The 26,453-nt window shown below is 33.8% G+C and overlaps 1 protein-coding gene across 2 annotated transcripts in view; it reads left to right on the top strand.

Moving 5' to 3' along the window:
- The window catches only part of LOC6648413 (rho GTPase-activating protein Graf), a 48,404-nt gene that overhangs the window by 14,613 nt on the left and 7,338 nt on the right, over positions 1–26,453 (top strand). For both annotated transcript variants that reach the window (XM_023179118.2, XM_023179117.2), the window contains exons 2-3: positions 21,329–21,486; positions 21,562–21,735. In XM_023179118.2, coding sequence (XP_023034886.1) covers positions 21,329–21,486; positions 21,562–21,735 — 332 coding nt within the window. The remainder of the gene's footprint in view (positions 1–21,328; positions 21,487–21,561; positions 21,736–26,453) is intronic.

The following is a 26,453-nucleotide window of genomic DNA, read 5'->3' as shown; positions in this document are numbered from 1 at the left end:
AAACAGCGTGCGCCTCGCTGACCAAATGTGTGTGTCGGGACAAAGCAGACATAAAAATTCTCTCTCAGTTTCTACTCTCTACGCCCCATCTAATTTTTTCCAATGGTTTTCTTCCCCCCCCCCCCCCCCCCCCCCCAAATCTTCTGCTTTCCCTCTTTGATTTTTCCTCTTCTCTTGTCTTAGCTATAACATTCTTCTTTTTTTTGTTTTTATCACACATTAGCTACAAAAAAATGGTGTGTTTGTATCTGTATCTGAGATCGTGAATGAAACACTGACTGCCAAGCGAGACAAAATCTTTACAATTTCCTAACCCTCCCCCCCCCCCCCCAAAAAAAAAATAAGAGGTGTGATGTATGATGTATGAGGAGAGAGATTGGGGAATGAGTTGGAGGTGAAGTAAGCAATTGGGCGTCTCTCAGAAAATGCTCAAAAAATCGTCTGTGTGTGTGTGTGTGTGTTATAGGTATATTTTTAGTGAAAAATCATAATGCATACCATAACCATTACTTCCACATTTGTCGGTCTATATAGTGTTTGGGTAATTAAATGTTTATAATTGATTTCATTTAATCTGCTAATACACACACACACACAGACATTTGGAGGAGTTGAATGAGTTAGTCATTTATTAAAATCTGCATATGTATGTTATAAGTATTTCTAATTCGGGTGGGTGCACACCACCACAAGCAACACCACAACACACAAATGAGAATTCAATATAAAACTAAACCATTTTGGGCAAATATATAAATATATTTTTTTTTGTCGTCAGTCGCCTCTGATGTCATGGCATCTAAACTTAAATGACAAAATTATTCCACATTTTCATACCAAAAAAAAAATAGCAACAAAAACGAATACAACTCTAAAAAATTACAAAAATTAAATTACAAATATTGTGTTCTTTGTGTTTGGTTTATACATATATTACCCAAGAGCTAAGGCTGAAAAATGCCTTTTTTTTTTTAAGTTTCATCAATAATATTTGTCAAGCATGACATGATCTATATTAAATTCTCGATAAAGGCAACTTAGTTATGAGGAAAAACTTAATATAATTATTTTTTTTGGCCAAGTCCCTGAAATAAATCCATCGTTTTACTGTTTTTAAATTCATTTGAAGCTGTCAATGTAACTATATTTTTCAATTGTTGATGGACTTTTCAAAACGTAAGCTTTGCAAAACATTTTTCGCTTTTATTTGTAATTCTCAACTGGTTTAAGCGTTGTAATTCTCTGCTTTTTAAGACGATTAATCTTGTGCCGGTTTAAATGCAACTTTTGCTTGTTACCTACTTTTTATTTGTCCTTAAAGGTCGTTATGAAGGATTTTAAGGGACAGTTAAGTTAAATTTAAAAGTATATAGAATTAAAATTTTTGGATATATATAAAACATATGCACTAATATGCACCATATGTGCTTAGATGTAGTTTCATTTGCTATATGTAGATCAAACAGATTTAGTTATAATCCTTGACAAAACAAACTAAACACATTAAAAGAGAGAGAGAGAGAGAGAGAGAGAGAGAGAGAGAGAGAGAGAGAGGAGAAGAGCTTAACTGAAAAGTCACAAAAATCTCTTGTCTTGTGTGTTGTGTGGGCTGACAAAAAGGTGTTCAAATCTACTTAATATATTTCAGCACAATATATACATACATATAGACATTTCTCTATATATATATGTATAATGATTAGATACATGTGTATGTATGGGTATTTGTATGTGTGTTTGCATGCTTTCGCGCGTAGGAAATGTCAACTTAATTTGCCCAAATAAAGACACAGTCAATTAAGACAAAAATACTGCGATAAATTCGAGTTTTCATTTTTTCAGTATACAAAACGAAAAAAACAAAAAAAAACCAAATCCAAAATCTATTTTGGTTTATAATGTCAACGGGGCATGTCTTACCAATTTTGGTCTGTCCAAATGGGACAACTAACCTACTGACTATTTTGCATATTTAAGCTTAAATCCCCCCGCACCCCCCCATCACACTAAACATAAATAACAAAGAAATACAAATATACAAATGTATATATTGATCATAATTTGTTAGTTGAGTTTATCAATCAATTGAAACGATTTTAAGTGCTCTCTTTTTTGTTGTATAGTCTCTTTGTGTTGATTTTTCATATTATTTTATTCTGATTTATTTAATTGCTATTGTTTTTCTTATACTGCCGAGAGTGGTTCAATAAGTTGTTGTGTATAGCTTTTTTTTTCTTTCCGCCCCTTTGACTTCTGTCAACAAGAAAATTTTTGAACAAACGCGAGTAAATTGTGTATATAATTTGTGCTTTGTAGTTTAATAAACAAATTGAAATGTATACATTGGAAAATAGTAAAAAAAAAAAAAACCAAAATGTGTGCAACATTCGAGGTGAAATCTAGCTACGGACGAGTGGACAACAAACGGTACAAAATAAACAGAAAAACAAAAAAATAGAGGCAACACGGCAACGGTAAAGGCAAAAAGGCAATCAACCACAAAATGCTTTGATTGGGTGAAGGGCAAGCAACAAGTAAGCAAACAGCGGACTGACCAAAAATAATTGCAAATGAAATTGAATAAAAAAAAAAAAAAAAAAAAACCAAAAAAAAAAGTAAAAGTGCTAAAGAAACAAGAAAAAAAACCCAAGAAGAAATCAACTTAACATTCAAAAGTTGTATGTACATTGCAAGTTTCACAGTTGCATTAATGTACAAATTAAATTCCAATTAGTTACAACAACAACAACAACAGAAGCACTAAAAGCAACTCTTTTATGTGTATGAATGACGTCGGCGTCGGCGTCGACGGCGACGCCAACGCCGCCGCAGGGCTTGACTTGAATTTGAGTTGAGCAATTGGTGCACGACAAGTGCGCCCCCTCCCCCAAACGGCTCCCCCCAAAAACCAAACCAGACTCTAGACCCCACCGTCCCTCACTTCCCTCCTTAAAAGTCGAACCGATCGGCCAAGTTGAACCCAAGTCAAAGTCAAACGGGAAGTTATAGTCAGAGTAGTAGAAGTGGCAGCACATACACACACAATCAGTCAGTCATTCAGTCAGTCAGTCGTTCAGTCAGTCGAATGCGAAATTCTGCACAAAATTTAGGTCATTTGCAAAGGTTGATCGAGTGGCAAAGTGAGTGGCAGGGGGCACAGGAAGAAGGCGGAAAGGTAGCGCTCAATTGCCAATTGGTCAAAGCAGAAGAAGAAAATTATTAAAAAAAAAAAAACACACGAGTGTAACCGACTTTGTTATATGCCATGTAAAACTCAATCGAAACATGCGAATTGTATAGAAAATGAATCTAATAAACACCGAAAATTAGGGTTAAATAGGAAAAGAAAGGAAATTGCAAGTTTCCCAAAATTTTTCGCTATTTCAATTGATTTCCTATAATTGTTTACTTTAGTGGGTACATAGTTGAAAGGACGTTCATTATACTGAGGTTTCACTGTAAGTTGTTTTGTTAAAAACAATTAACCCACTTTTACACAAAATTATATTAGTATTATAATTTAAAACAAAACATGATTTTGCAATTAGCACAATAAATATTTAATTTACCATAAATTTTAATAAATTAGAAAATTTTAAAATATTAGATATGTGCATACTCTACTTTTTAGAAAGTTATCACAGCTAATAAAAGACTATCAAAGTAGAATAGAACACAGCAAATAAGCAAATTAATAAGAACTACTTTTTATTTTCATTTATTTATAAATTCATGTTAGTTTACTAAAATTATTTCAGAGAGTTTTTAGATACAGCTATGGTCAAAAATAAAGGCACACAAGCACAAGGCAAATTTTTGAAAGCTATTTCATGCACTCTCATTGTTTGCAAAGCCTTTTTTGTTTTCACTATATGATTTTTTTTTAATTCCTAATGAAAATCAAGTTAGGATTACGGGTATATACGGGTATATACGCGTCAATTGGTTTTGCGAATTTGCCATAAAACTATATTCAACCGAGCAGACAATTGCTTTACTTCCCCTTGTCCCCGTGTGTGTGTGTGAGTCATTCAAACGTAGCGATCGACCCAAGCCAAATCCAAGAGCCATGAAAATAGCAGCTCCCGCCGCTACTGCAACCGCTCCCGTTGCTACCAATTTTCCCAGCATTTCCCTCGGCCGCTGGCTCCACCAAAAAGTCCCATTGAGTTACTGCCCCTACCTAAAGCTACCTACCCACCGATCAACAATATATATATATATATATATATAAATATATATGCAATGATGATGATGATGATGACGACAACGACGACGTCGATGACAATGAACGCGCCATAAATTTGAAATTTCTTACTTACTTTCTTTTGAACGGGGTTTCTTTTATGGCCAGTTGCTTTCGTTTTGTTCGTTTTTTGTTGTTGTTTTTTTGTGGCTAGTTTTAGTGTTAAAATTTTTGAGTGGACTGAACTGCAGAGAGAGAGATAAGCATACATATGTCTTACTGATATGGTCAATATGTATAGAGAGGTAAAGTGAGAGAGGGTGATGGGGGGAGTGAGAGAGAAATATGGCAGTTTACTAATTTCTTTTTCAGTTTGGTTTTCGGTTTCTTTATGTGGGCATCATATCGGCAGCAATACTTGAGAATTTTTATATGACATCCGGTGACGCACACACAAAACACATTGCTATATTATAGTACTACTACTATGCATAATGTATATATATATATATGTGTATATATATTGTATATAAGTACAATTATAGGCCATATCAATTGTTGTTGGTTTTCTTTTAGATTTCGAGTTGTTTTTTTTTCCATTTCTTTTCATTTTTTCATGCAACGCGATTATCAACAGACCAAAAAATAATAAAAACAATATACAAAAATACATGTTTGCCTTTTGTTGTTGTTGTTGTTGTTTTTAATTGCCATTGTCAAGGTTACTGTCGTCTTTACTGGGCTAAACGAAAGTGAGAGTGAATGAGAGAGTGAGAGCAAAAATTTACACTTGCAAAGAAAAAGAGATAAAAAAGAAGAGATAGATACCAAAATGACTCTTAAACCTAAACAAATTATTTGCAATTAATAACGTTAATTAATCTTAAATTAAAAAAAGATTACAGATTCTACTTTGTATTAGGGAAAAGTGATTTTTTTAAAAAAGCTCTCAAACCTTATAGCAATTCTTGGAAAAATGTGAAAAGTCTGCAGCTGCTAGCTTTGCCATTCCTTTTTTTTTTGCTTTATGAAGTTGAAATTCCCAACTAGTTTTGGCATTGAAAATATGATATTAACTAACAACTCTGGATTCTTTGGCAAAGATAAAACTTGGTGGCTCTTCTTTTAAGTTATAACATATTTATTAGATTAATTGACTTCAAGTCGGCTTAAACCCAGTTTAGACACATTGGAAAACTTTAAAAGATGGTTGGTGGATAGAAATTTTCGGAAAAAGGTTTGGAAATTTAAAATCTTTTGAAATTTTGTCATATTAGTAAAGGATGTTATGAATAACATTTAATGAAAATGACTATGTTATAAACTTATTACACCATTTAAAGCCTTACTTACTCTTTTTCCTTTTTATTTTCAGGTAAGTTGACGAATTAAAAAAAGAATGAACAATTACAGACCATATAAGAAGAGGTAATCTTGATTTGAATGATAAGATATACGAATTTATGCTTGATACATTTTGTAAATTGAACAAAACTTTGGCTCCACTGTGCATTGTGCATTAATGTTGCCATACTATTTTGTTTTCTGCTGTTTGTCTGTGTGTATTGTTTGTTTGTTTGTTTGTTTGTTTATCTGCGTAATGCGACTAGCTGTCTTTTTGAATGCCAAGCGGACAGGTCAGATAGACAGACAATTAGATAGACATGCGGACAGACGACGAGCAACGAGATGATGGGCAAACACAGTGTGAGTTAGATAGATAGATAGATAGATAGTCTCTGACTAACAGAGTTGAAAACAAAAGAGACGCACTTGACGCAGAAACACAGTCTCTCGAGTCAAATTGAACCCTGAATGTTAGTTTTAGCCCTAGCCCCTGATTTTGAAGTTCGGCTTTATGACTATTGGCTTCGCTTATTACAGTCGTGAGCAATCCCCTTGTTTATGTAAGTGTGTAGCATATGAACCATATGGAATACTGCTGAGTCTCTGAACCGTCTGCTGATAAGCTGGGTAAATGGTTTACTTATAGTTATTATTATTAATGAGTAATCCGCTGCGGTTCATCTGAACAGCGGCGTTTGCACACATTGAAAATAACTCGATTTAAGGAGCGCTCGCTCTTTGCTGGCTAAGTAAATATTTTTCTCAGATAAGTTTCCAACCACAGCCCCAAACAGCATCTGTATGAGAATGTAATGACGAATAATTTCGATAGCATAATGTCCGTGGTTGCTTTTGTGTCGCACAGTGGGTCAAAACGTGAAATGTTTTCAAATTATACGCTTTAATCTAAGAAAATTGCGCTAGTTGAACACTTGATTTGATATTCCTCAATACTGGTTGTTTTTGATCTTATTAGTGACTTGACAATCTTAATTTATCGATATTCCAAAATATCGATTATTTCAGTAAAATATATACAGTCAATTGGCAATTGGCCGATTATTTTAACAGAAATATGGAGTTAAGCTGCTGACCTTGATCTATTAGTAATAAATTCAGAGTAATTTTTTAATTAAAGCAAGATATATCGATGCTTTCAATGGTCGCTCGATAGGTAAACCGATAGACAGGTAAAACGAGCTCCAAAATACCGCAAATTCTTTTGTCTTACTTAAATCTTGTGTTATTTTCAAAACACTGTGTGGCAATTTCTTCTTAGCCCTGATTTGTTTCCTTTTCTATATGAGGTTATTCTCTGTATATCGGTATCTTTATCTGTATCTGTGAGATGCATTTGCACACAGTAAAAGTCCACATATATGGTTGTATATGTGTGCATTGGTATTACTACAAAAGAGGTTGGTCGGTCGGTCGTATTGTCGTTCAGTCGGTTGCTTGGCAAGTCCAATGAACTAGCAGATGATGTCTATGCAAACAATGTTACGTCTGAAAGTCTGAAAATTCCAGACATTATTATTGAGCGATGTTTGGTGCATACAAATGATATGAGAGGTTGGTTTGGTCGGTCGGTTGGTCGTTTGTTTTGTTCGTTTTCAAAAACGATGCCCAATGTCTCGAGACAGTGCTGAATTTGATTTGACACATGTGTGTGTCGACTATGTGCAACCCCCACACCCTTTACCTCTTTACCTCTTTCGCCGTCTTCTCCTTTTTCTTAGTCTTTCATTTCTCTTGTGTTTGGTTCGTGTACTGAGTAAATTTTACAAATTTCACCATTTGGCAACTTGAAAATTATTTTTAGATTTCAATTCCAATTTAATTGAATTAATTGTAGTTGCAAAGTATTTTTAACAAAATCAGAATATCATTGTGCATTTTATATATATTTCTTTATCAGGAATATATATTTATAAACAAAGAACCAAAAAAAAAGTGAATGAAGTAAATAAATCTTTTAATCTTTCATTTATACATATATCTATACATTTGAATGAAATCAAAGTACATATGAGGTAAATTGTTAAAGCATCTATTTGTATGGTTAAAGGTGATAGAACTCCTATCGATACGATTCCGACAAATATTTTTATACCCTTGCAAAAAGGGTATATTAATTTTGGTCAAAAGTGTGCAACGCATAGAAGGAAGCATCTTCGACCATATAAAGTATATATATTCTTGATCAGCACGACGAGACGAGTTCAAATCGCCATGTCCGTCCGTCCGTCCGTCCGTCCGTCCGTCCGTCCGTCCGTCCGTCCGTCCGTCCGTCCGTCTGGATCAACGCAAACTCCTCCTAGACCGTTGGAGCTACAGAGCTGAAATTTTGCATGTAGGCTTGTATATACTGCAGGCGTTGTATATCTCGGATTCAGCCGGATCGGACCACTATATCATATAGCTCCCATACAAATGCCAAAGTCACGAACAGTGACTTTTCTCAATAACTTCGTTATTTTTTTAGCTATTGTCGTGAAATTTAATATTGGTGAGTTAATTACATATATAAACGACTGTGCAAAATTCGATCAAGATCGGATGACTATATCATATAGCTCCCATAGGAACGATCTTTCGAAAACAGTGACTTTTGTCAATAACTTCGTTACTTTTGACGCGATTGCTTTCAAATTAAACATTTGTTAGTTTAATATATCTGTTAATGACTGTGCCGAATTTGATAAAGATCGGGTTACTGTATCATATAGCTCCCATAGGAACGATCGGTGGAAAACAGTGACTTTGATCAATATCTTCGTTATTTCCTATGCTAAGATTGTAGGCTTTCTTTCGCAAAGATTAGCCTTTTTGGATAAAACGTTTTTCTATTTTGACGGCTATAGGTGAGGAAAGAGTTACCAAAAAAGTTGCAAGGGTATACAAACTTTGACGCGGTCGAAGTTAACCCCGGCCCTCTGGTTTAGGATATGGCTAGGTCAAATATTGACAAAGAGATAGACAAACAGACCAAATTTAAATTATTATTACTCTCTCTTCGAAGGAGACTGTCCATTACACCATTTTATCAATTAACAATATGAATTTGAAAGTAATTTTTAACAAATTGACATGAAAAATGCTTTTTAAATTCCCTAAAATAAAGTTTTGTTTTCTTCCTTTTAAGTTTTGTTTCAAATCGTCGTTGAACTTTCGTCTGAATGACCGATCGACTGACAGTAAAAAGTGCAGCGGACAGCCCCCATGTATTTAATATTTTACGCAATTTAAAAGAAAGAAAATATAATGATAAAAAAAAGAAACAAATTAAGTTTTATGTAGTTGTTGTTGGTGTCGAGTTTACGTGTCTACATGCCGCATGTATATTTATGTACGTACGTTTTCCAGTTTGGCAATTACAAGCTCATTTTCATTTACATTTTACCACTTACCATTTCTTTTCTTTTATGTTTTTTTTTGTTGTGTGTGCGTGTGTGTGTGTGGAAAAGTGTTGCGAATGTCGTAGACAACGGCAACATGTTGCATTTTTGTGGCGGTCATTTAAAGTTCAATGTACAACAACAATTGCTGCATATGCAATTGAGTTTGGAGAAAAAGAGATATGTGTATAAAGGGCGACAGAGAGACAGAGACAGATAGAGATCAAGACTGAGAATTTGAGTTAATGTTGTTCCGTCGCTGCAATTTGCAATTGTTAATTAACATGCAACAGGCAACAGTTGTAAGTAGCTGCTGCTGCAACAATAGAAAACTGTTGCCAGACTTGGATCTCAGATTCCCACAAGGCGCCACTTATGGGATAGCCTAACTCACGCACCCACACTTTGCCTTTTGTCTCTTTCTCTCCCTCTCTCTCTCTTTCTCTGTGGGGGGGACACCTGTTTTTGTTACTGCGATTGCCTAATAGCAAAGTTGCATGCAAAACTAGGCAACAATTTGCCATTTTTGAATGGGATAATACGGAAATGATATTCATGACATAAGATAGTAAGAAATATAAAATCTCTGCTCCCAGTATCAATAAAATCATGAACCTGGATCTATATAAACACCAAAGTTCAAAATTTATAAAGTAAATTAAATAGGCTAGCAATTGTAGTCTTGTAATTTTCAACTGGTTTAATCCAAAGGGGAGAGTTATATGAAAACCCGCACCAAAATCTTTTTCCTAATCCTTTTTCAAATCAAAATTTCATGATGAATATGATCAGACATGTATCTGATGAGATATTTAATATACATGTATATACACGAATCGCCCAAAGTTTATAATGAGATGATGAGATGAGGTGAGGCTCGAGTGTTAACGATGCGGCAAAAGGCGAATGGCGAAATAATATCATAGCGGCTCGTCTCGAATTGAATTGGTTTGGATTGGATCGGTTCGTTTCCATTTGAGGCAGCTACTTATGCGTGTCATGTGGCAATTATGAATTAAAATGGCAGACTAATTGCAGACCGATGACGACGACGAAGAAGAAGACGACGACGAAAAAGAGGAAGATCATGATGATGACGACGATGATGAAGAAGCAGCAAAAACAGAAGCAACATCTTATATACGTAGCTGCAGCCACAGTCGCAGCCGGCCAATAGGTTACTCATGACAATGGCAAAACGCTCGTTCGGTCATGTGTGCAAATGTCAAAATGCCAAAGGCAAAGCCAAAGACAACGCCAACGCCGAAGCCGCTGCCGGGCGAAAGCAAGCGAGCGAAAAAGCGTAAAGTAATTTTATGCGCGACTCATCGTATGGAGTACCTATGCTTAGATACCCTTTATGTAGATTGACAGAGCATATTGTTTATTCATAAGTTTATCAAAAATACTTTCTTACTTCCTCAAAGCATGATATTTAGCCTGGTAAAAGTAAAATAAATCGATATCCAAGATAGATTTCTTTTCTAATATTACTGAGCCCATAAAAGCTACACCTAGATCTGTCAATTTTCGTCAAATATTAATGATAATGTTTATTTTAATTGGTCAATCTTAAAAATGGCAAAAGTTAGTTGCTTTTTTTATTACAAATTTTACATTACTATTCTTTCATTGTATTATTTTACTTCCGTGTTGTAAGCATTGCCAATTTTTCTTTCGTTTTTAATAAGTTCTAATTCTCAACTAGTTTTTCGAGTGAGCTAATATCGAAAGCTAACAAATTTTCGAGTAAACAGAAAATCAATTATTTCTCTTACGTTTCTTTTATTGAAAACCTCTCAAAAAAAGAAAAGAGAAAAGTATTTGAAATACTTTTGCCATATAAATACATATGGCTTACATGAAAACTATTACTTTAATGCATCTCATTGTTGCATATAGTCAATGTGTTCTGTACTAAAGACATTAGCAAACTTTTTAACCAGATTTTGTTCACAATGCCTTAAAAAAAACTAGTTGTAATTGTATTTTCTTTTTGAAAAATAGTTTTGTTATTCTGTAAGAATTCCAAATTATAATTATAGGGTATTTTAAAGTCGTTTACATTTTACGATGTGTTAAATATGCGTTTTTTATGGTTATAAATTTAGTATGTATGTATATACTTGTGCTGCTTTTTGTTTATCATTCAAATTAGTCGCTAAAACAACACACAGAGACACACACAACACAAGAAAAACAATAGGATTGGCTTAACTTTGTGCTAAAGTTTTGTATACCCTTTAACATATGTTATTTGAACAATTAGTTCAAAGAAGGAGTCTATTAGTAGTTTCTTTTTAAATATATTTAAAAGCAGATTGTTTCAGATTTGTTTTAAAGCTTAGAAATGTTTCTTAAAAAAACGTTTTTTACGAGTTTTAAAAATGATTCTTTTAGATAATCGTTACTCTGATTGTTTGATATAAAAAAAGAATATAACTGATTGGTAATCATATTAAATGTACTCTCTTTTTGTTAGCGTATCAAGAAACTAAAAGTCGCCAACCATAAACTTGTATATTTTCACCTTACTATGCATATTTTGTTTAACTTGTTGTTGCTTTTTGGGGTTTTGGTGTCTTTGGCTTTAGAAGTGGCGATAATTTGTATTATCCATATTGTTTTTTTTTTCTTTTCTTTCTTTAACATTGGTTTTGTGTTGAATTTCACTTTTACTTCTTGTTGCACATTGGGGTGACAAATTTGTTATAGGATTTTGTGCATTGTCTCAAGGAATGGCTAATGAAAGTTTTGAAATTATATGGAATTATAGGTTAACTTTAATTTGATCGAGGGGGCTTAGTTTAATCAAAACAATGAATAAATTAGACAGATTCTACGTTTAGATAAAATATATTTTTTGTGATAATTTTAGTTAAGTTTAATTAATCTTAAGCTTAAGACTAAGGTTAAATTTAGTTGTTTATTAAAAATACAATGAATTGTTGGTGATTAACAAACTTTTAAGTTGTAACACCGATATCTTTAACTCTCTAAGACTTAAGAGTGGCTCAAGGCACATATCGATATATTTTATATAATCATGAAAACTTTTTAAATCATTTGGGGAAACTAATTTGGGTTAAAAAGTTCTCAACTTATAATAAATTTCCAAATTTTTGAAAAAACTTAGTTTTTATTAGACTTAGAACCCTCTAAGTAAGCGATAACTTATCGATAAATGGGTAAATCATTGCTGGAAATAATCTAAGCTCCCAAACTTAATTTCTAAATTATTGCAAATAAATATTGATATTTATATATACCTTAAAATTTTATTGATTTTATTTTCAAGAATTTTTACAATTTTTATTATTTTTGTTCAATATGTATTTTTAACGTTAATGTATATTACATTTTTAATTTCCTTTGTTGCTTTGATATTATCAATTCAATTTTCGATGAAATTCACAATAATATATTTTTGATTTTTTTTCTGCCTTTCACTTGTGTATAAACTATTTGTAAATTTTTATTTATTTAATAATTATATATAATATATATATATATTTTTTTTTATTTTTATTTATTTTGCAAATGGACTATGAATAATCGTTGTTCGCAACGACGCCATAAAATGTACTTGGTGTATATCAGTTTTTATTTGTTCTCGTTTTCCCCTTATTGGGTTGGAAAATATAAATATGTATACTATGGTAGATAGTATATATATATATATCTGTATGTGTCAGTCAATCAGCTGGGCTTGATTGTTTGAAAACTTAAGGGGCTTGAAACACACTGGACTTGAGGGGTTGCGGCTCAACAAGTTTTTGCAATATGAACTAAATAAGCACAGCAAACAACACACCCAGGCAAATATGGGCAATGCCCATTCAATCCCATTCATGTGTATGGTTTAGCTGGCTGCCCCTCTCCCCTCGAATTGTCGTTTATCACTTTGTAATCGAAAACAATTTTCCACATTGGCGCTTTTCCTTACACACACACACACACACGCGCGCACAGTGAAATGTGGACGGAAATGGCATTGCAACTAGCCGCAGTTGACTTTGACATTCGCTTGAAAATGAAAACAACTTGCTTGGGGCATGCGGCATGTGGCATGATGCGTTTATCATGAAAACTGGGGGCGTTTACTATTTACGCAATGCCAATGGCTAACTGGCTAACGGTGAGCGATGGATATTGCAGTAAGTAGTATGAAAGATCAGTCGTTGGCAGTATATATACATATATTTTTTTTTATTCGCCATGCATGACCTAGCCGGAACCTTTAGTTGCCTGCAGAAATTGTCATCGATTGCTTTGACCACACCCGCACCAGAGTTCCACCCATTCAAATGCCACAATTTAATTGGGGGATATATGTATGTATGTGTATGTGGATGATTGGCATAACGAGAATGTGTGCAATATCTGCATATCTTGCAGCAAGTGAACCTACGCCTTGCATTGCCCCTTGGCTAAGTTACAATTATTGTCTTTGTCTTTATTGTCATTTGCCCTCGCCCTAAATGAACTTGTTGTTGTTGTTGTTGGGTTTACTTAATTCGATTTGTTTTGCACTTTTGTATCTTCTCGCTATCAAAAGCGAGATACATACATATGTATTATATAGAGTGTATGTGTTTAAATGAAAGATAAGATCCCGAATCGTTGTATGAAATGAACGAATAAAAAAATGAATTATGAAAAATTAATTTGCTCAGCCTTCTCTTATCCATTCATCAATTAATCATTAACCAAATAGGTTGACTTAATTTGATGTTTCTTCTATTAAGAAAAGTTTAAATATAAGACTTAATTGGTTTTGTAATCAAATTTAAAAATATATTAATATACAAATCAAGTTTTTTCTTCTGAAATAAAGCAATTCCTCTTGTCAGTTTGTGTCAAAACCAAGTTAATTGACAATAATTAATTTAAAGAATAAAAATGCTGGTCAACAATGACAAACGGAACTCAGTTTTTGGCATTATATACAATGATCCATGTTGATTCCATTATATATATATCCGTTTAGGCATGGCGAAAGTAATTACCAAGTTATTATATCCTCTGTTAGAGTATATCAAATCGAAGTGGGGCAAAATCTTGTCTATGTTTGTATACTCTTCAAGAATTCTAATCCTAATAATGTAATTGATTTTGTTGCGATATTACAATTATATAGATCATAATTATATAGATTTAAAAAAGCAATGAGAAAATAAACTGAAATAGAAGGAAAGAAAAAAGAAGATAGGGGTGAAAACAAATTATTGAAAAAAGAAAGCAAAATTATTCTCATATAAACTTCTTTGAGATATAGTTGTTTGAAATAGTTTTCAAGTGTTCTTAAATATAATACATATTAGTTTAAATGTAGTTAATTTTGGCCAACTAAAAGACGCTTTCATTTTAACTAAAATAAATATACTTTATAAGAAAGGGTGAAGAAATCAAAAAGAGAGAAATATACATATAAATTGGGGTCTGTGGGGCTGTCACTAGCTGACAGTCAGTGACAGCCCTGGACGACGTACTATGTCTTGTCTATGTGTGTGTGTCACTCTTAGCTGTCATTGGGTCTGACACTGATGACGAGGCGGCTATAGCGAGATGTCGGCAAACCGACTACTACTACTACTACTACTACCATTGGGCTGGTCTGGGCGAGCGTAGAAGTCGGCCCACAAAACTCGCACTCTCTCTCTCTCTGAAATCAATGGAAAGTGGATCAAAACCAAGTGGGGTTCAACCTTTTTGGGGTCGAGTCGATTGTGGGGCGTACCCTGACGTCACTAATGGAGGCACCCATCAGCCATCAGCTAACAGCGAACAGCGCCTGGCGTGGCAATTACAAATGGGAATTAAGTAGCCGCCAAGTTGAACAATGTATTTATCCGGAACCAATAAATAACACACAACACAAGCACACACACACACTCACACACACACACACAGGCACACAGAAAGTGCAATTAGAAAATATAAAGTAAATTTAATATTATCCACCATCATCAACGTTCCATTGTGTTTGTAATTATATTTGAAATGTAGCCAATTCATTGTTCTTACATTTCTTTCACCTTGAACGAATGGATATACGAAAAAGTTTTCGTCGAAAGTGTCTTTTAGTTTAGTGCGAATCGAACTGCGATGCAACACAGGGCAAAGTACTTGCAATATCGGCAAGAAGAGTTAATTACCCCTAATTGGTCATGCCCCCCCCCCCCAACCCTCCATTAATTTGGCCCCAAACGTGTGTATGGAGAGAGGCTCCAATTAGAACAGAGCTTAACAATTTTAATCAATTGTATGCGGCCTGCACTTGCCTCTTAATAGGTAAATCCAATTAAAAGTTCTTAAAAAACAAAACCATAGCTGATGCAACAAAGCGGCAACTATTAAAAAAAACCATCGACAGTAATGATGATGAAAATTTTCGGCTGCTGCAACATAGTGAGGGAAAGAGAGAGAGAGAGAGAGAGACAAAGTGAAAGAAAGATCGAGCTGAAGATTGTGTAAGGGAAGTGAATCAACCAAAATTACCGCTAATGTAAGTAGATTACAAAAGAACCGTTCATTGGTTCAACTATTTTGCTCATCATGTGCTCTTACTAGTGATCTCTCTTCCCACCTTCCCACTTTTCCCCTCACCATTGAACAATGATGATGATGTTAAAAATGAAGTTTACAAATTGAAAAAGAATTTGTTCAGGGGGGTCATAGGTAAAATACAGTGATAACTCCCTATGGCTAAACGATTACTTGCCTCCCCCCCTCTGTTCCCCTGTACCCAGATACAGTCTTTTTTATGATTATAAGGAAGAAAAAAACCAAACATGTTCCCCTAAAAATGTGGGTCATCTCAGCTAATTGATCAACAAAGTAAAGTCAAATGTCATTAATAAAAAAACAACAAAAATTAGATAAAGACAAAACTAGTTGAACAAATTTGGATGTATTTTATTTATAAAAAAAAAATACTTTACAAAAATTTGATACATTACTTTAATTGGCAAAAATTTAAACGATCATCAATATCAGTTTTTACTGTTCAATGTGAAAATATTTTCCGTCAGAGCTAGAAATAGGATATGTTTTCAGATTACATTTATTCTTATGCATTTTGGATACTTGCTTGATATATCATTTAGAAGTTAAAAGTAATAGAATATAAATTTTTAAGCTTTTTATTTTAGAAGATACAGATATTAGTATTGTTTTTTTTTTCATTGGGGGTTTTCCATTGACGTCATTGTTTGTAAATTTAAAAAGTTAATAATCTTTTATTAGCACAAAAAGTTCGTCACCTGAAACCATAAAATAGTTCTGCCTAAAAAAAGCTATTATTTATTTATTTAATGCGGATAGATTTGTTGGAAAACTGTAACTATCAAGTCTTAATTACTATTTATTTTTTTTTCTTAGAATTAAAAACTGATTAGACAACATTCAATTTTATTTAAGCGTACATTGATTTCGGTTTGGTCAAAAGTATTTTGTATTTTTGGTGTCAATTTACACACGTCAATCAAGAAAAAAATAAAATAAAAGAAGACAACAAAAAAAAAAAGAAAGAAAAAAACGACAAGCAGCAGATAGACAAACAGACAAATCAAATGTAGGCTACAATTTGAGAAGCGCCAACCTCATATGGAGGAGCCATTGGGGGGAGCGCCCAATAGTGAATACCGGGAGCAATGACATGGTTGGGGTCTGGCTGCTCTTACCCTCCCCCCCTTCCCGCTACACACACACACACACACACACACCTTCTACCTTTTCTTCTTTCTCTCTTTTTCCTTTCGTTTCTTTCTCTCTCTCTCTCTGTTTCTTTTCTATACATACCTAAGAAGTGACAAGTTATTTTCGTTCATTATTTTGACATGTTGTGCACTTTGGATTTTTACACTGACACACACACATACACTAAAGCCGATAAATGCTAGCAAACTGTATCTAAAGATAGTCTGTATCTGTATCTGTATCTATGTTGACGAAATACTACACTATACACATTGTTGCTGTTGCTGTTGTTATTGTTGTTGTACTTGTTTTGTACATACATCCATACATATGTAGCCAAACAGAAGTTCAATGAAACTTTACATTGTCTTGGCCTATAGTCGTTGTGTATGCTTCTTTTTTTTATGGTTATTGGAGTGCCCGATCCCAAAAGACCGACCGACCCAGCGTGGGCTTTGATGTGTTCTCTTCCAAGTGCTTAGAATTCTGCAGTTAAGAAAGTAAAAAAAAAAGAAGTTGAGTCTATGATTTCACAATACTTGAGAGTCAGTTGGTCTGTCTCTCTCTCTCTCTAGAATTGAACTTTCACCAAATGAAATGGCAAAACCCTCAAGAGGATTCCAAAGTCTATTCGTGGTAGTCTATAATAACTTTGAGACAGTTTTAAAACAAATTTTGTAGAACCATTACATTTGGTTTAAATCCTTTTGCACAGTTTCACAATAATTGGTCAGATATTAAAGATATAGTTTTCGATTCTATTGCCTTAAAATGATGTCAAAGTAGAACCTCCTCCAAATAGATTATTTCACAGTCTGTTAAGAGTCCTTAAAATCTAAAGAATCTGCCGCCTTAGGGTAATATTTATATTTTTTGATAGTCACAAGAATATTGAAAATCCTCTTAATTTTCCTTTAGTGCATATATATTGTAACACCTATAAAACATAAAAAAAAAAAACATTTAAATTTAAAGCAAATATCAATAAATTATGTTTTGAAAGAACATGAAGTAAGGGGAACTAAAACATGATGACTTTTCCGTTTATAATCATTTTTCCAGACTCTGTAGACATTTTCAACAAATGTGGATAATTCCTTTTAAAGCGAAGAACATAATACTAAATGCAGATGGTATATTATACTTGGTATGGATGGTATATGCATATGTATACATAGTATGTATATGAATTGGGCAAATGATGGACAATAATATGATATGTTTTTGGGGTAAAGTTGATGATGACTTTGCTTGCATTGCAGAAAATCGAGTTTTTTGCACTTTTGGAATGATTGTGCAAAATGTCAAGTTAAACATAATTCAGACACACACTAAACATTAATGATAAAACCTTAATCCTTTAGAAAACTAAGGCTTTTAGGGTATTTCTGGATTTCGAATCAAAATTGAAATATCTATTATGCAAAGCGTGCGGATGGGGGGGAAGGAGAGGAAGAAAGGTTGGGGCAGACACTTTCTATAGATCATAAATCACATTAATCAGCAGGAAAATCATGACAAAATAAGTGCACATTAGCTGCATGCAATAATAAAAAGGAAAACTTACTCAATTTAATTGCATATAATTTAATTTGAGTTCATCACATCCGTGTCATTTATTGCACAAGTGTTTGATGTCGCCAAGTTATTACTTCCACATACACACACACACACATCAATCATACATATATATGTAAATCCATGTATGTGTGTACCTATTATTACATACGAGGGCTAATCAGAAAGTTAGATATATTAATAAAATTGATTATTTTCTCGTACATTTGTTTTGTTTTTTGCTTTTGAAACTGACAGATTTGCCTGTCAAAGTGAGACAAATTCAATTTCGAAAATTGAAATTTATATGGATACAATATGAAAGAGTTATCTTTTGGCTTAAGTTCGCCTTGCCAAAGCATTTTGCAGTGTGCGTTAATGGTGTTGATATCTTTGTGTTTTTTTTTTTTGGAGGCTGGTGAAAAAAAAGAAAACAAAAAAAATCTGGATTTCACATTGGCTGACTCTGCTTCTTGGTCTCTCTGTATGTGTGTGTGTGTGTGTGTGTGCGTGACTGACCCAATTTTGTCCCTACCCGCACACCTTCCTCAACTTCATACCCTCCTATCATCATCCTCAGCATCATGTGATGATGAAAAGTTGTTCTTGTTCTCATTCCTGTTGTTGTTGTTTTTGTAACCTTTAACTTGTAAAAATATTTACTCGAATCGCATCGCATCGCCCAACGTTGTGTTCTGTTTATATGAGAATTTGGCTTAATCTTGCCAGTTGAATGACTTCTTCAATTAAATTTTTATACTTTATACGTTTTCACGAAAGAGTTTATTTGATTTTCAATACACATATTGATAACACTTCTTTTTATGATTTTTTAAGCCGATCTTTGGCATGATCTTTTAAGTAATTTGAATAAGGGTTATCAAAATCAGAGTAACGCCTAGTAAAGTTAAGATCAATTTCATTAAAAATAAAACGAAATATGTTAGAAATGTTTTTTGAATACCAAAACTTTGTAAAAGGTTTATTATACTCATGGTGATATAATTGTTGCAACTATTCGAGAGATGTGCAACTAACTTTAAATCTGAAAGAAATAAATTTGGAATTGAAAAGCAAACCCAACAAAATAATTTGCAGTGGCGACTTGTGTATACCCTGCATTAAATACAAATGGGTTGTAAAGACAAACACATGGCTTTTTATTTATTGTTTATCGGAATACGTTGATCCTTCACATATACATATGTACATATGTAGTTAATAGCAATATATTTATAACTACTTTGCCTTCTGCTTTTTACATACATTTTGGCTACATTAATATGGTATTTCATCCTATGAGCAATTAAATTATCATATATACCATAATTAGTATTCCATTCAGAAATATATGATCATATAATATCTTTTATTCATGCCCACAAGTGTAACTATAACTACAAATTAAATGCTTAGAATCACTTCAAATGGACTAAAATAAAAATGAAAACTCGTCTAACTACGCTTCACTGCCAATTTTCATTTGGTCTCACGAACGGGTGCAAAATTTATGATTTGAAGCTTTCTCTTAAAACAAAATAAAAATGTTGTATAGGTTCTGATAAATATTTGAAGAATTTTAATGGCTTAAATTCGAATGAAAATCCCATCTGTTATGTTTGTCGCCCTTTTCTTCCCTCCCCATCCCCAATGGCTACGTCCATGTATTTTGAGATTGTTTTCGTTTAGTTTTTGTTTTCTGTGTTCTTATTATGTTGTTGTGGTTAACAATATCATTTGTTGTAGTAGTAGTAGTAGTTGCCAGTTTTGATGACCTTGAATGAATTAACATTACAATAGCTAGCACCGACGACCATATACATAATATAAATAGAAAATATAGTAGTAAAAGTCATTGTCATTGGAGTTAAGCAGCAGGTATAGAAAACAAATGAATATATATATATATATATAAACACACAGACATGCATGTGTATTTAAAAAGTGATAAAACTTTCTCCCGCCCCTGAAATCGAACACAGTCAAAAATAAAAAAAAAATACCAAATAAAAGTATTGGCCAACATCTACGCCCCGTGCCAAAGAAAGTTTTTTTTTGTATTTGGTGTTTTTTTTTTTAGAAGTTATTAAAAGTTTTTAATCAACCAACATCTCAGACACTTTAATGTGTTGTGCTTTAAATATGTTGCATGTTGTCATTTAGTTTATGGCTTATTAAACATCGTTTTTTTCTTCACGGAAAAAAAGTGTGCCAAGCCATAAGGAGGAGGATCCAATCATACAGCTGATGAAGATGATGGTTTGCAGTTAAAGCATTGGATTTTTGACTTATTAATGAGAAGAATTGCGTTGCTTATCAACGGACTTAATTGGCCATTTACAAGAAAGAGAGAAGATGATACGTTGTTCCTCCTCCTAATACTCTAGAGAGTAAGCCAATATGAAATTATATTTTATGTGTATTGTGGCAAATGAGTGAAAGCCGCCGCCTAGACAAACAATATCCATAGCAAAAGGTGTTTTGCATATTTAACAATCAAATTTACATTTTTGACTTCAAAAGAACTAAAAGGGAGAATTTTAACTTAATGAATTAGAAAAGTTATTTTCTAATCATTGAAAAAAAAATTGTTCAATTTAATTAAATAAATGTGCTTGAGGCAAACACACAGGTTTTAAATTTTGAACGCCCGCGATTTTGCCAAAAAAAAAAAAATCTCAAAATTCTGAATAAGATCGGAAATTGAATTACATATATGCTGAATCTAACGCCGGATTAAACATAAATTTCAGAGGCTCCTGCGTCGAGTTATCCATGTCTATTTTGTTTTTGCCCTTGTCCTTTTCAGCCCTTGGAACCTCATTCTTTTACCTTCGATTTGTACTTAATTAAAAAAAAAAATAAAAACATAAATCCAATAATTCTATAATTCCAATGATAATAAGCAGGAATACTCTAGTTAACAGATATTATATAATTTCTCTTCTTAGTGTAGAAATTTGTAAGGAGAGTTTATTGGTTAATATTATTGCATCACTTTCTTAGTCATTTTAACTAGAACAGATATATTAACTAATCTACATGTAAAATAAATGAACAAATGTTTTCTTTAAATTGCGTTTAAAACTGTTTTGTAGAATTTTGTAATTTATTTTTCATTGTTTTAACTTACTTTCAGTACTGTCCACACGCATGAAACAGTTGGCAATTTTGCTGAATGATTTCAATTTCGAGTGCATCGGCACCGCACAGACCGACGATGAAAATGTCATTTGTGAGAGTTTGAAGCGTTTTGGTGCCATCATTGGCACTATTGAGGATGAGCGCGAGAAAATGGTAAGATCAGAGAGATATATAGAGATAACACGTTTATAAATAAATATATTAACAATATAATCCATTTGGTTTTAGCTAACTCTCGCCGATAAACATATTATCGAGTCACTAGAGGATTTTCGAAAAAAACAAATTGGCGGTGTTAAGGAGAATAAAAAGAAGTTTGACAAGAAAACGGAAAAGTTTTGTCAATCGCAAGAGCGTTTTCTTAATATGTCCACCAAAAAGCCTGAAAATACGATACAAGAGGTAAGTGTGTGTGTATGTGTGTCTGTATGTGTGTGTGTAGAGTAAGGCAACGCCCTAGTATTGAGTTTAGTCAGCATTTCATCTGGTTTCCTAACCAAAATGCAATCCAATCACACAGGGGACTGGCCGAAAAAAAAATTGCATTTTGAAGCTTTGCCAAAACGAAAGAAAAACAAACAAACAGACAAACAAACACACAAAATACTCTTATACCAGACAGAATTGCACTTGTGGCCCGTTCCATCTTTAGGTGCTTCTGTGTCTGCCAGCAACGATTACTATATACTCTCTGTACGTGTGTATGTGTGTGTGTGTGTGTGCTGCTCGTAAAAGTTGTGTAAAGTTCCATGACCTACGCCAAACTATATGTATATCAATAGTCGACGAGTCTGTAATCAGAACCAGGATATGCAGTAAAGATTGTCAGAGAACGAGCCAATCAATATTTAAATCAACTAAATATCAACCTTAAGTAAAATAAACCAACAATCTCTATAAAGAAACAACAAGACGAACATTTGGCCCATATAAAAAACAGAATTTTGAATATATTCCAGTCGGTTTTAAATGGAGGGAAACAAAGGATATTAAGTAATACGCTTGTTGGAGATCCCTAAAATATAACAAACGTATTAGAAGCTTATTTTTTTAAACGTTGATAATATGCTGCGGTAGTAGCTCGATTAAGTCCTATATTATTATCCTATATCCTTTAATCCTCACATATAATCAAACTGTGAAATTTGGATATATTCCATAATTCGAGGTATTTGAAGACCTTTTATCGGACTGAATCAAGGAAATTGGAAAGGGAGCTTGTTAGAGCTGTTCAAACGGAGGTACAACTACTTTTGAGGTCTTCGAACGAGGTTCTTTTCATATTTCTCTTTAATTTAAGCACAAATAATATTTCGCTCTTCAAATTATCCTTTAGACTTGTCATCTTGTCTTTGTCATCATTGACTGAGAGCCACTCCTTAAAGTTTGCATTTTAGAAATCAAAACTATTTTAAATTATTGAATTTATTAATAGATTTGGTAACTTTGCCATTAATTGTAGTTTGTTTGACATTTCACTTAAGAAGATTGTATTTCAAGATATATTCCATATAACGTGGTTGCACTGTATCGCTGAGGGACTTAACGTTTACGGATACACAAAATGACGTGCAATTGCTGCTTTTTACACACACATAGACTGTTTGTATATATGGCTGTATATAAAGGTTCCTGACTGGCTGACTGGCTGACTGGCTGACTTGTGGTTTCCTGGCAATTTAAACTGGCCCTTTCTGTGTGTGTGTATGTGTATGTGTGGTTAGAGAGCAAACCTAACAAAACTAACTCTTTTTTTTATACACAATGTATGAAAAGTTTTTAATGTCGATGTTCGTGTTTTGTCCCTTGATCCTTGGGTAACTATTTGCCAGACATGCGCCTGACTGAACTTATTACCGGAATGGACCGAGCCGGACCGTAACCGTAATGTGGCTACTAAATAATGTATACATACATATACACAGTGGATAATCTGTGTCCCAAATTGATGAGCAAAAGCGCCGGCAAAAGTCAATGAACCTGAGATTCAGAGAGAGAGAGAGAGAGAGAGAGCGACAGAGCAATGTTATTTCTCGAGATTTCTGTATGGCTTTTTTTTTTTTTTTTTTTGAATGCGTTTTGAAATGATTGTGATTTCTTGCAACAATAAGCCGCAAAGTATACACAGAATTCTTTCATTTTTATTTTCACATTTTGCGGCCAATGTAAACAGGCCGGCATAGATACTCATTCACCCTCAAAATGCCCACCCACCGCCATGCCGCCCCCCTTTGTAAGTCATGTAACATAAACTAATGATCAACAGAACACGGCGTGAAGTCCGTTTACCTTAAAATGCTAATTACATACAAACGTGTAGTGTATATTTGTATAAGTATAGGGGGTGAAAAATTGGTGCAAGTTCTTGGAAAGAAGGTGGCCCAAAAATTGGTCAATGAAAATTTGGGTCGGTTCCAATCAATCGATAAATGTTTCTGATTTTGAATGTATTCGAAGAGAATATTTACACATGCTTCACAGTCAGTGTAAGTACTCTATTCCATTTTTGTTTACACCGACAAACTAAAACACTAAATAGCTTGTCTAAGCTCTCAGACGTGACAACGCAGTGTAAGTAGTGGAAGTTCCTAGTGGATAAAGGGGCGTGGTTTCAAAGGGGAACCAGACTAACGGACAGGTGTGCAAGGTGTCTAATTTAAGAGTTATTGAATGAAAAATCCATAAATTTTAATCACAAGAAAGTATAAACTAGACTTTTTTTAAATGATGAAATTCCGGTTGTGAATAGTAGAATATCCTTTAGATAGGATAATTAAATATTGTACCATATACTTGTGTCTTTTTGTGGTTTTTAGTTGCCTTGGTGTATACGAAAGTAATTTAAAAGGATATAAAAGAGCTTCTATTTCTACTTATAATAATACGAACTTGGAATCAATCACATGGTTTTCTATGTTGGAGGAATAATTTATACACGACTATTAGTACAGTACGCCCTCGCTGGAAGCAAGTCGAGATAAGCACAACTTCTCAATTAAGTCATAAATTCTCTGTTTAAGTAAAAATTTGTCTCTAATTAGAAGGTTTCCTAAGCTTATGTGCTTTTTCTAAGAAAATGTAGTTTTGCAATTCTTCTACCAAGCATATGAAGAGGTCAGTCATCAATGAAACTTTTGGAATAATTACTTTGTGATCCAGGGAAAAATATGAAACTCTTGGGAATAAAAACCTTAGAGAATATTCAAACACTCGGTATATATACATAATTTCTATTAGGTGTTCAGATGGTGGAAAAACACTTAAGCCAATCTTAAATATTGATCTAGGATTTTATGAAACTTTTTAGCAACACCTCGTTATGCAGCTGTAACCCCATAGATGAGAATATATTTACATAGGTATACCCCATGATGTATATATGTACATATGTATGTATGTATATATGGCTGCTGCTTGCTTCTTTGCATACATTGTGTGTTCTATTGATTTTCTACGCAGTGCTTTGGCATGCGTGTCACCCAGCCGCCCAAACACCCAACGACTGAACCACCCAACTACCTGTTTTCTTGAAATTGTCCTGGCCTTGCTATAACCCCTCCTTTCTGAGACAACAAATGCAACAATGGCTGGGCAACGCAGCACTGTCAACATGCCGATGACGACGACGACAGTCATGCAACATAATTCGTTATCTGTCACGCGTCGTCTGTCGATTGTGTTGTTGTTGGTCTTGGTTTGCCGGTGGTTCTTTGTTGGTATTTCCTTTTCTAATGCGCTTTGGCAACAATTTTTTCCAACCCCCAAAGCAAATACCAAGCCAAACAAACCAACCAACCACCCACCCTTCCACCCACTTACCCACCAATCAGCCATCTAACACCCTCCAACCATCCAGACAACCTTTATTACCTACCCATAGTAAACATATCGTTTCAGGATATTGTGATTTTATCTACAACTATTTTTTTGATAGTTTCGTTTAAAAAGAAACGAAATGATTTATTGAATTCATTTTGAAAAAAGTAAAGCGAATGCAACGATAGAAGTTGAAGCAAGAACTGTACATATTTAAGAGTTGAATCAAATTGTTTTACAATATTCTTGATTTATACTAACAATGGGAGCTAAGGAAAAGTGATTTAAGATATACATAGATTATGAATCAGTTTAAAGCAATTGTAATTGAAAATATTTCAATGTTATCTTAATTGACAAAACAAAAACCGAAAGATTTACCACTTAAGCGGTAAAACGTTGAATTCTCCTCCGCCACTTGACATAACAACTTTAATTCAAGGGTGTGAAAATGTGGCACGGTCTAAAGTTTTGAAGGGGGGAGGCTTGACTTGATGACTTTCTGTCGCTCCCCCGTTCTGAGTGTAGTATCACCTTACAATTTTGTAATATCCTTAACGGTCCAAAAGATTGCTTGACGTTTGCAAAGTGTCTACAGTTTGTTAAATTTAATACTTTAAATTTTATATTAGATGGTTGTATGCATCATATTGGTGGTGGTACATACATACACACATATACATATATATAGCTTTACATCTATATTTAGTACTATTCGCATTTTGCAGCATCTGCTGCCGCACGCAAATGTGGGCGAAAAGTTCATTCAGTCAAAGAAAAAGCCGGCCCACGCAGAATATAAATACAAATTCGGAAACTGTAGGCGCATTCCAGGCCAATCCAACGCCCACACTCAGTCAGTCCTTGCAAAGGACTTCCACCTGAAGAGTCGTGTGTGATAGGGAGAGAGAATGAGAGAGAGAGAGAGAGAAATGCGCTCTCTCTTTGAATTGATGGCAACTCTGTACGGAAGTTTTTAACTGCTTTCGTCTGAGCTTTTGAAAAGCTTATTATTTAAGTTGATAATGAATATCAAAGAAATTCTATTATGGGGCTTGAAAACCAATCCTTTTACATATAATTTCTTTAGGAGCCTCAAGAAAGGAAGATACACATTGAGCAGAAAGCTTACCTGTTTAAAATTTGTTTACACAATTCGAATCAGCGGCAACGGCAAAGTTTTATCGATGACTTATCGATAAATAGGACTTGAAACTCTGAAAAGTATGCTACAGCAAAGCATGCAAATTTTATTATTATTGCAATTTGCTCTCATTATTAATACTTCCTCGTCATTGCCAAAG

Source organism: Drosophila willistoni, assembly GCF_018902025.1.
Source record: "Drosophila willistoni isolate 14030-0811.24 chromosome XL unlocalized genomic scaffold, UCI_dwil_1.1 Seg141, whole genome shotgun sequence".
NCBI classification, from domain to species: Eukaryota; Metazoa; Arthropoda; class Insecta; order Diptera; family Drosophilidae; genus Drosophila; species Drosophila willistoni.
Note: the sequence above shows the minus strand (reverse complement) of the source record. Positions and strands in the feature narration are given on the sequence as shown.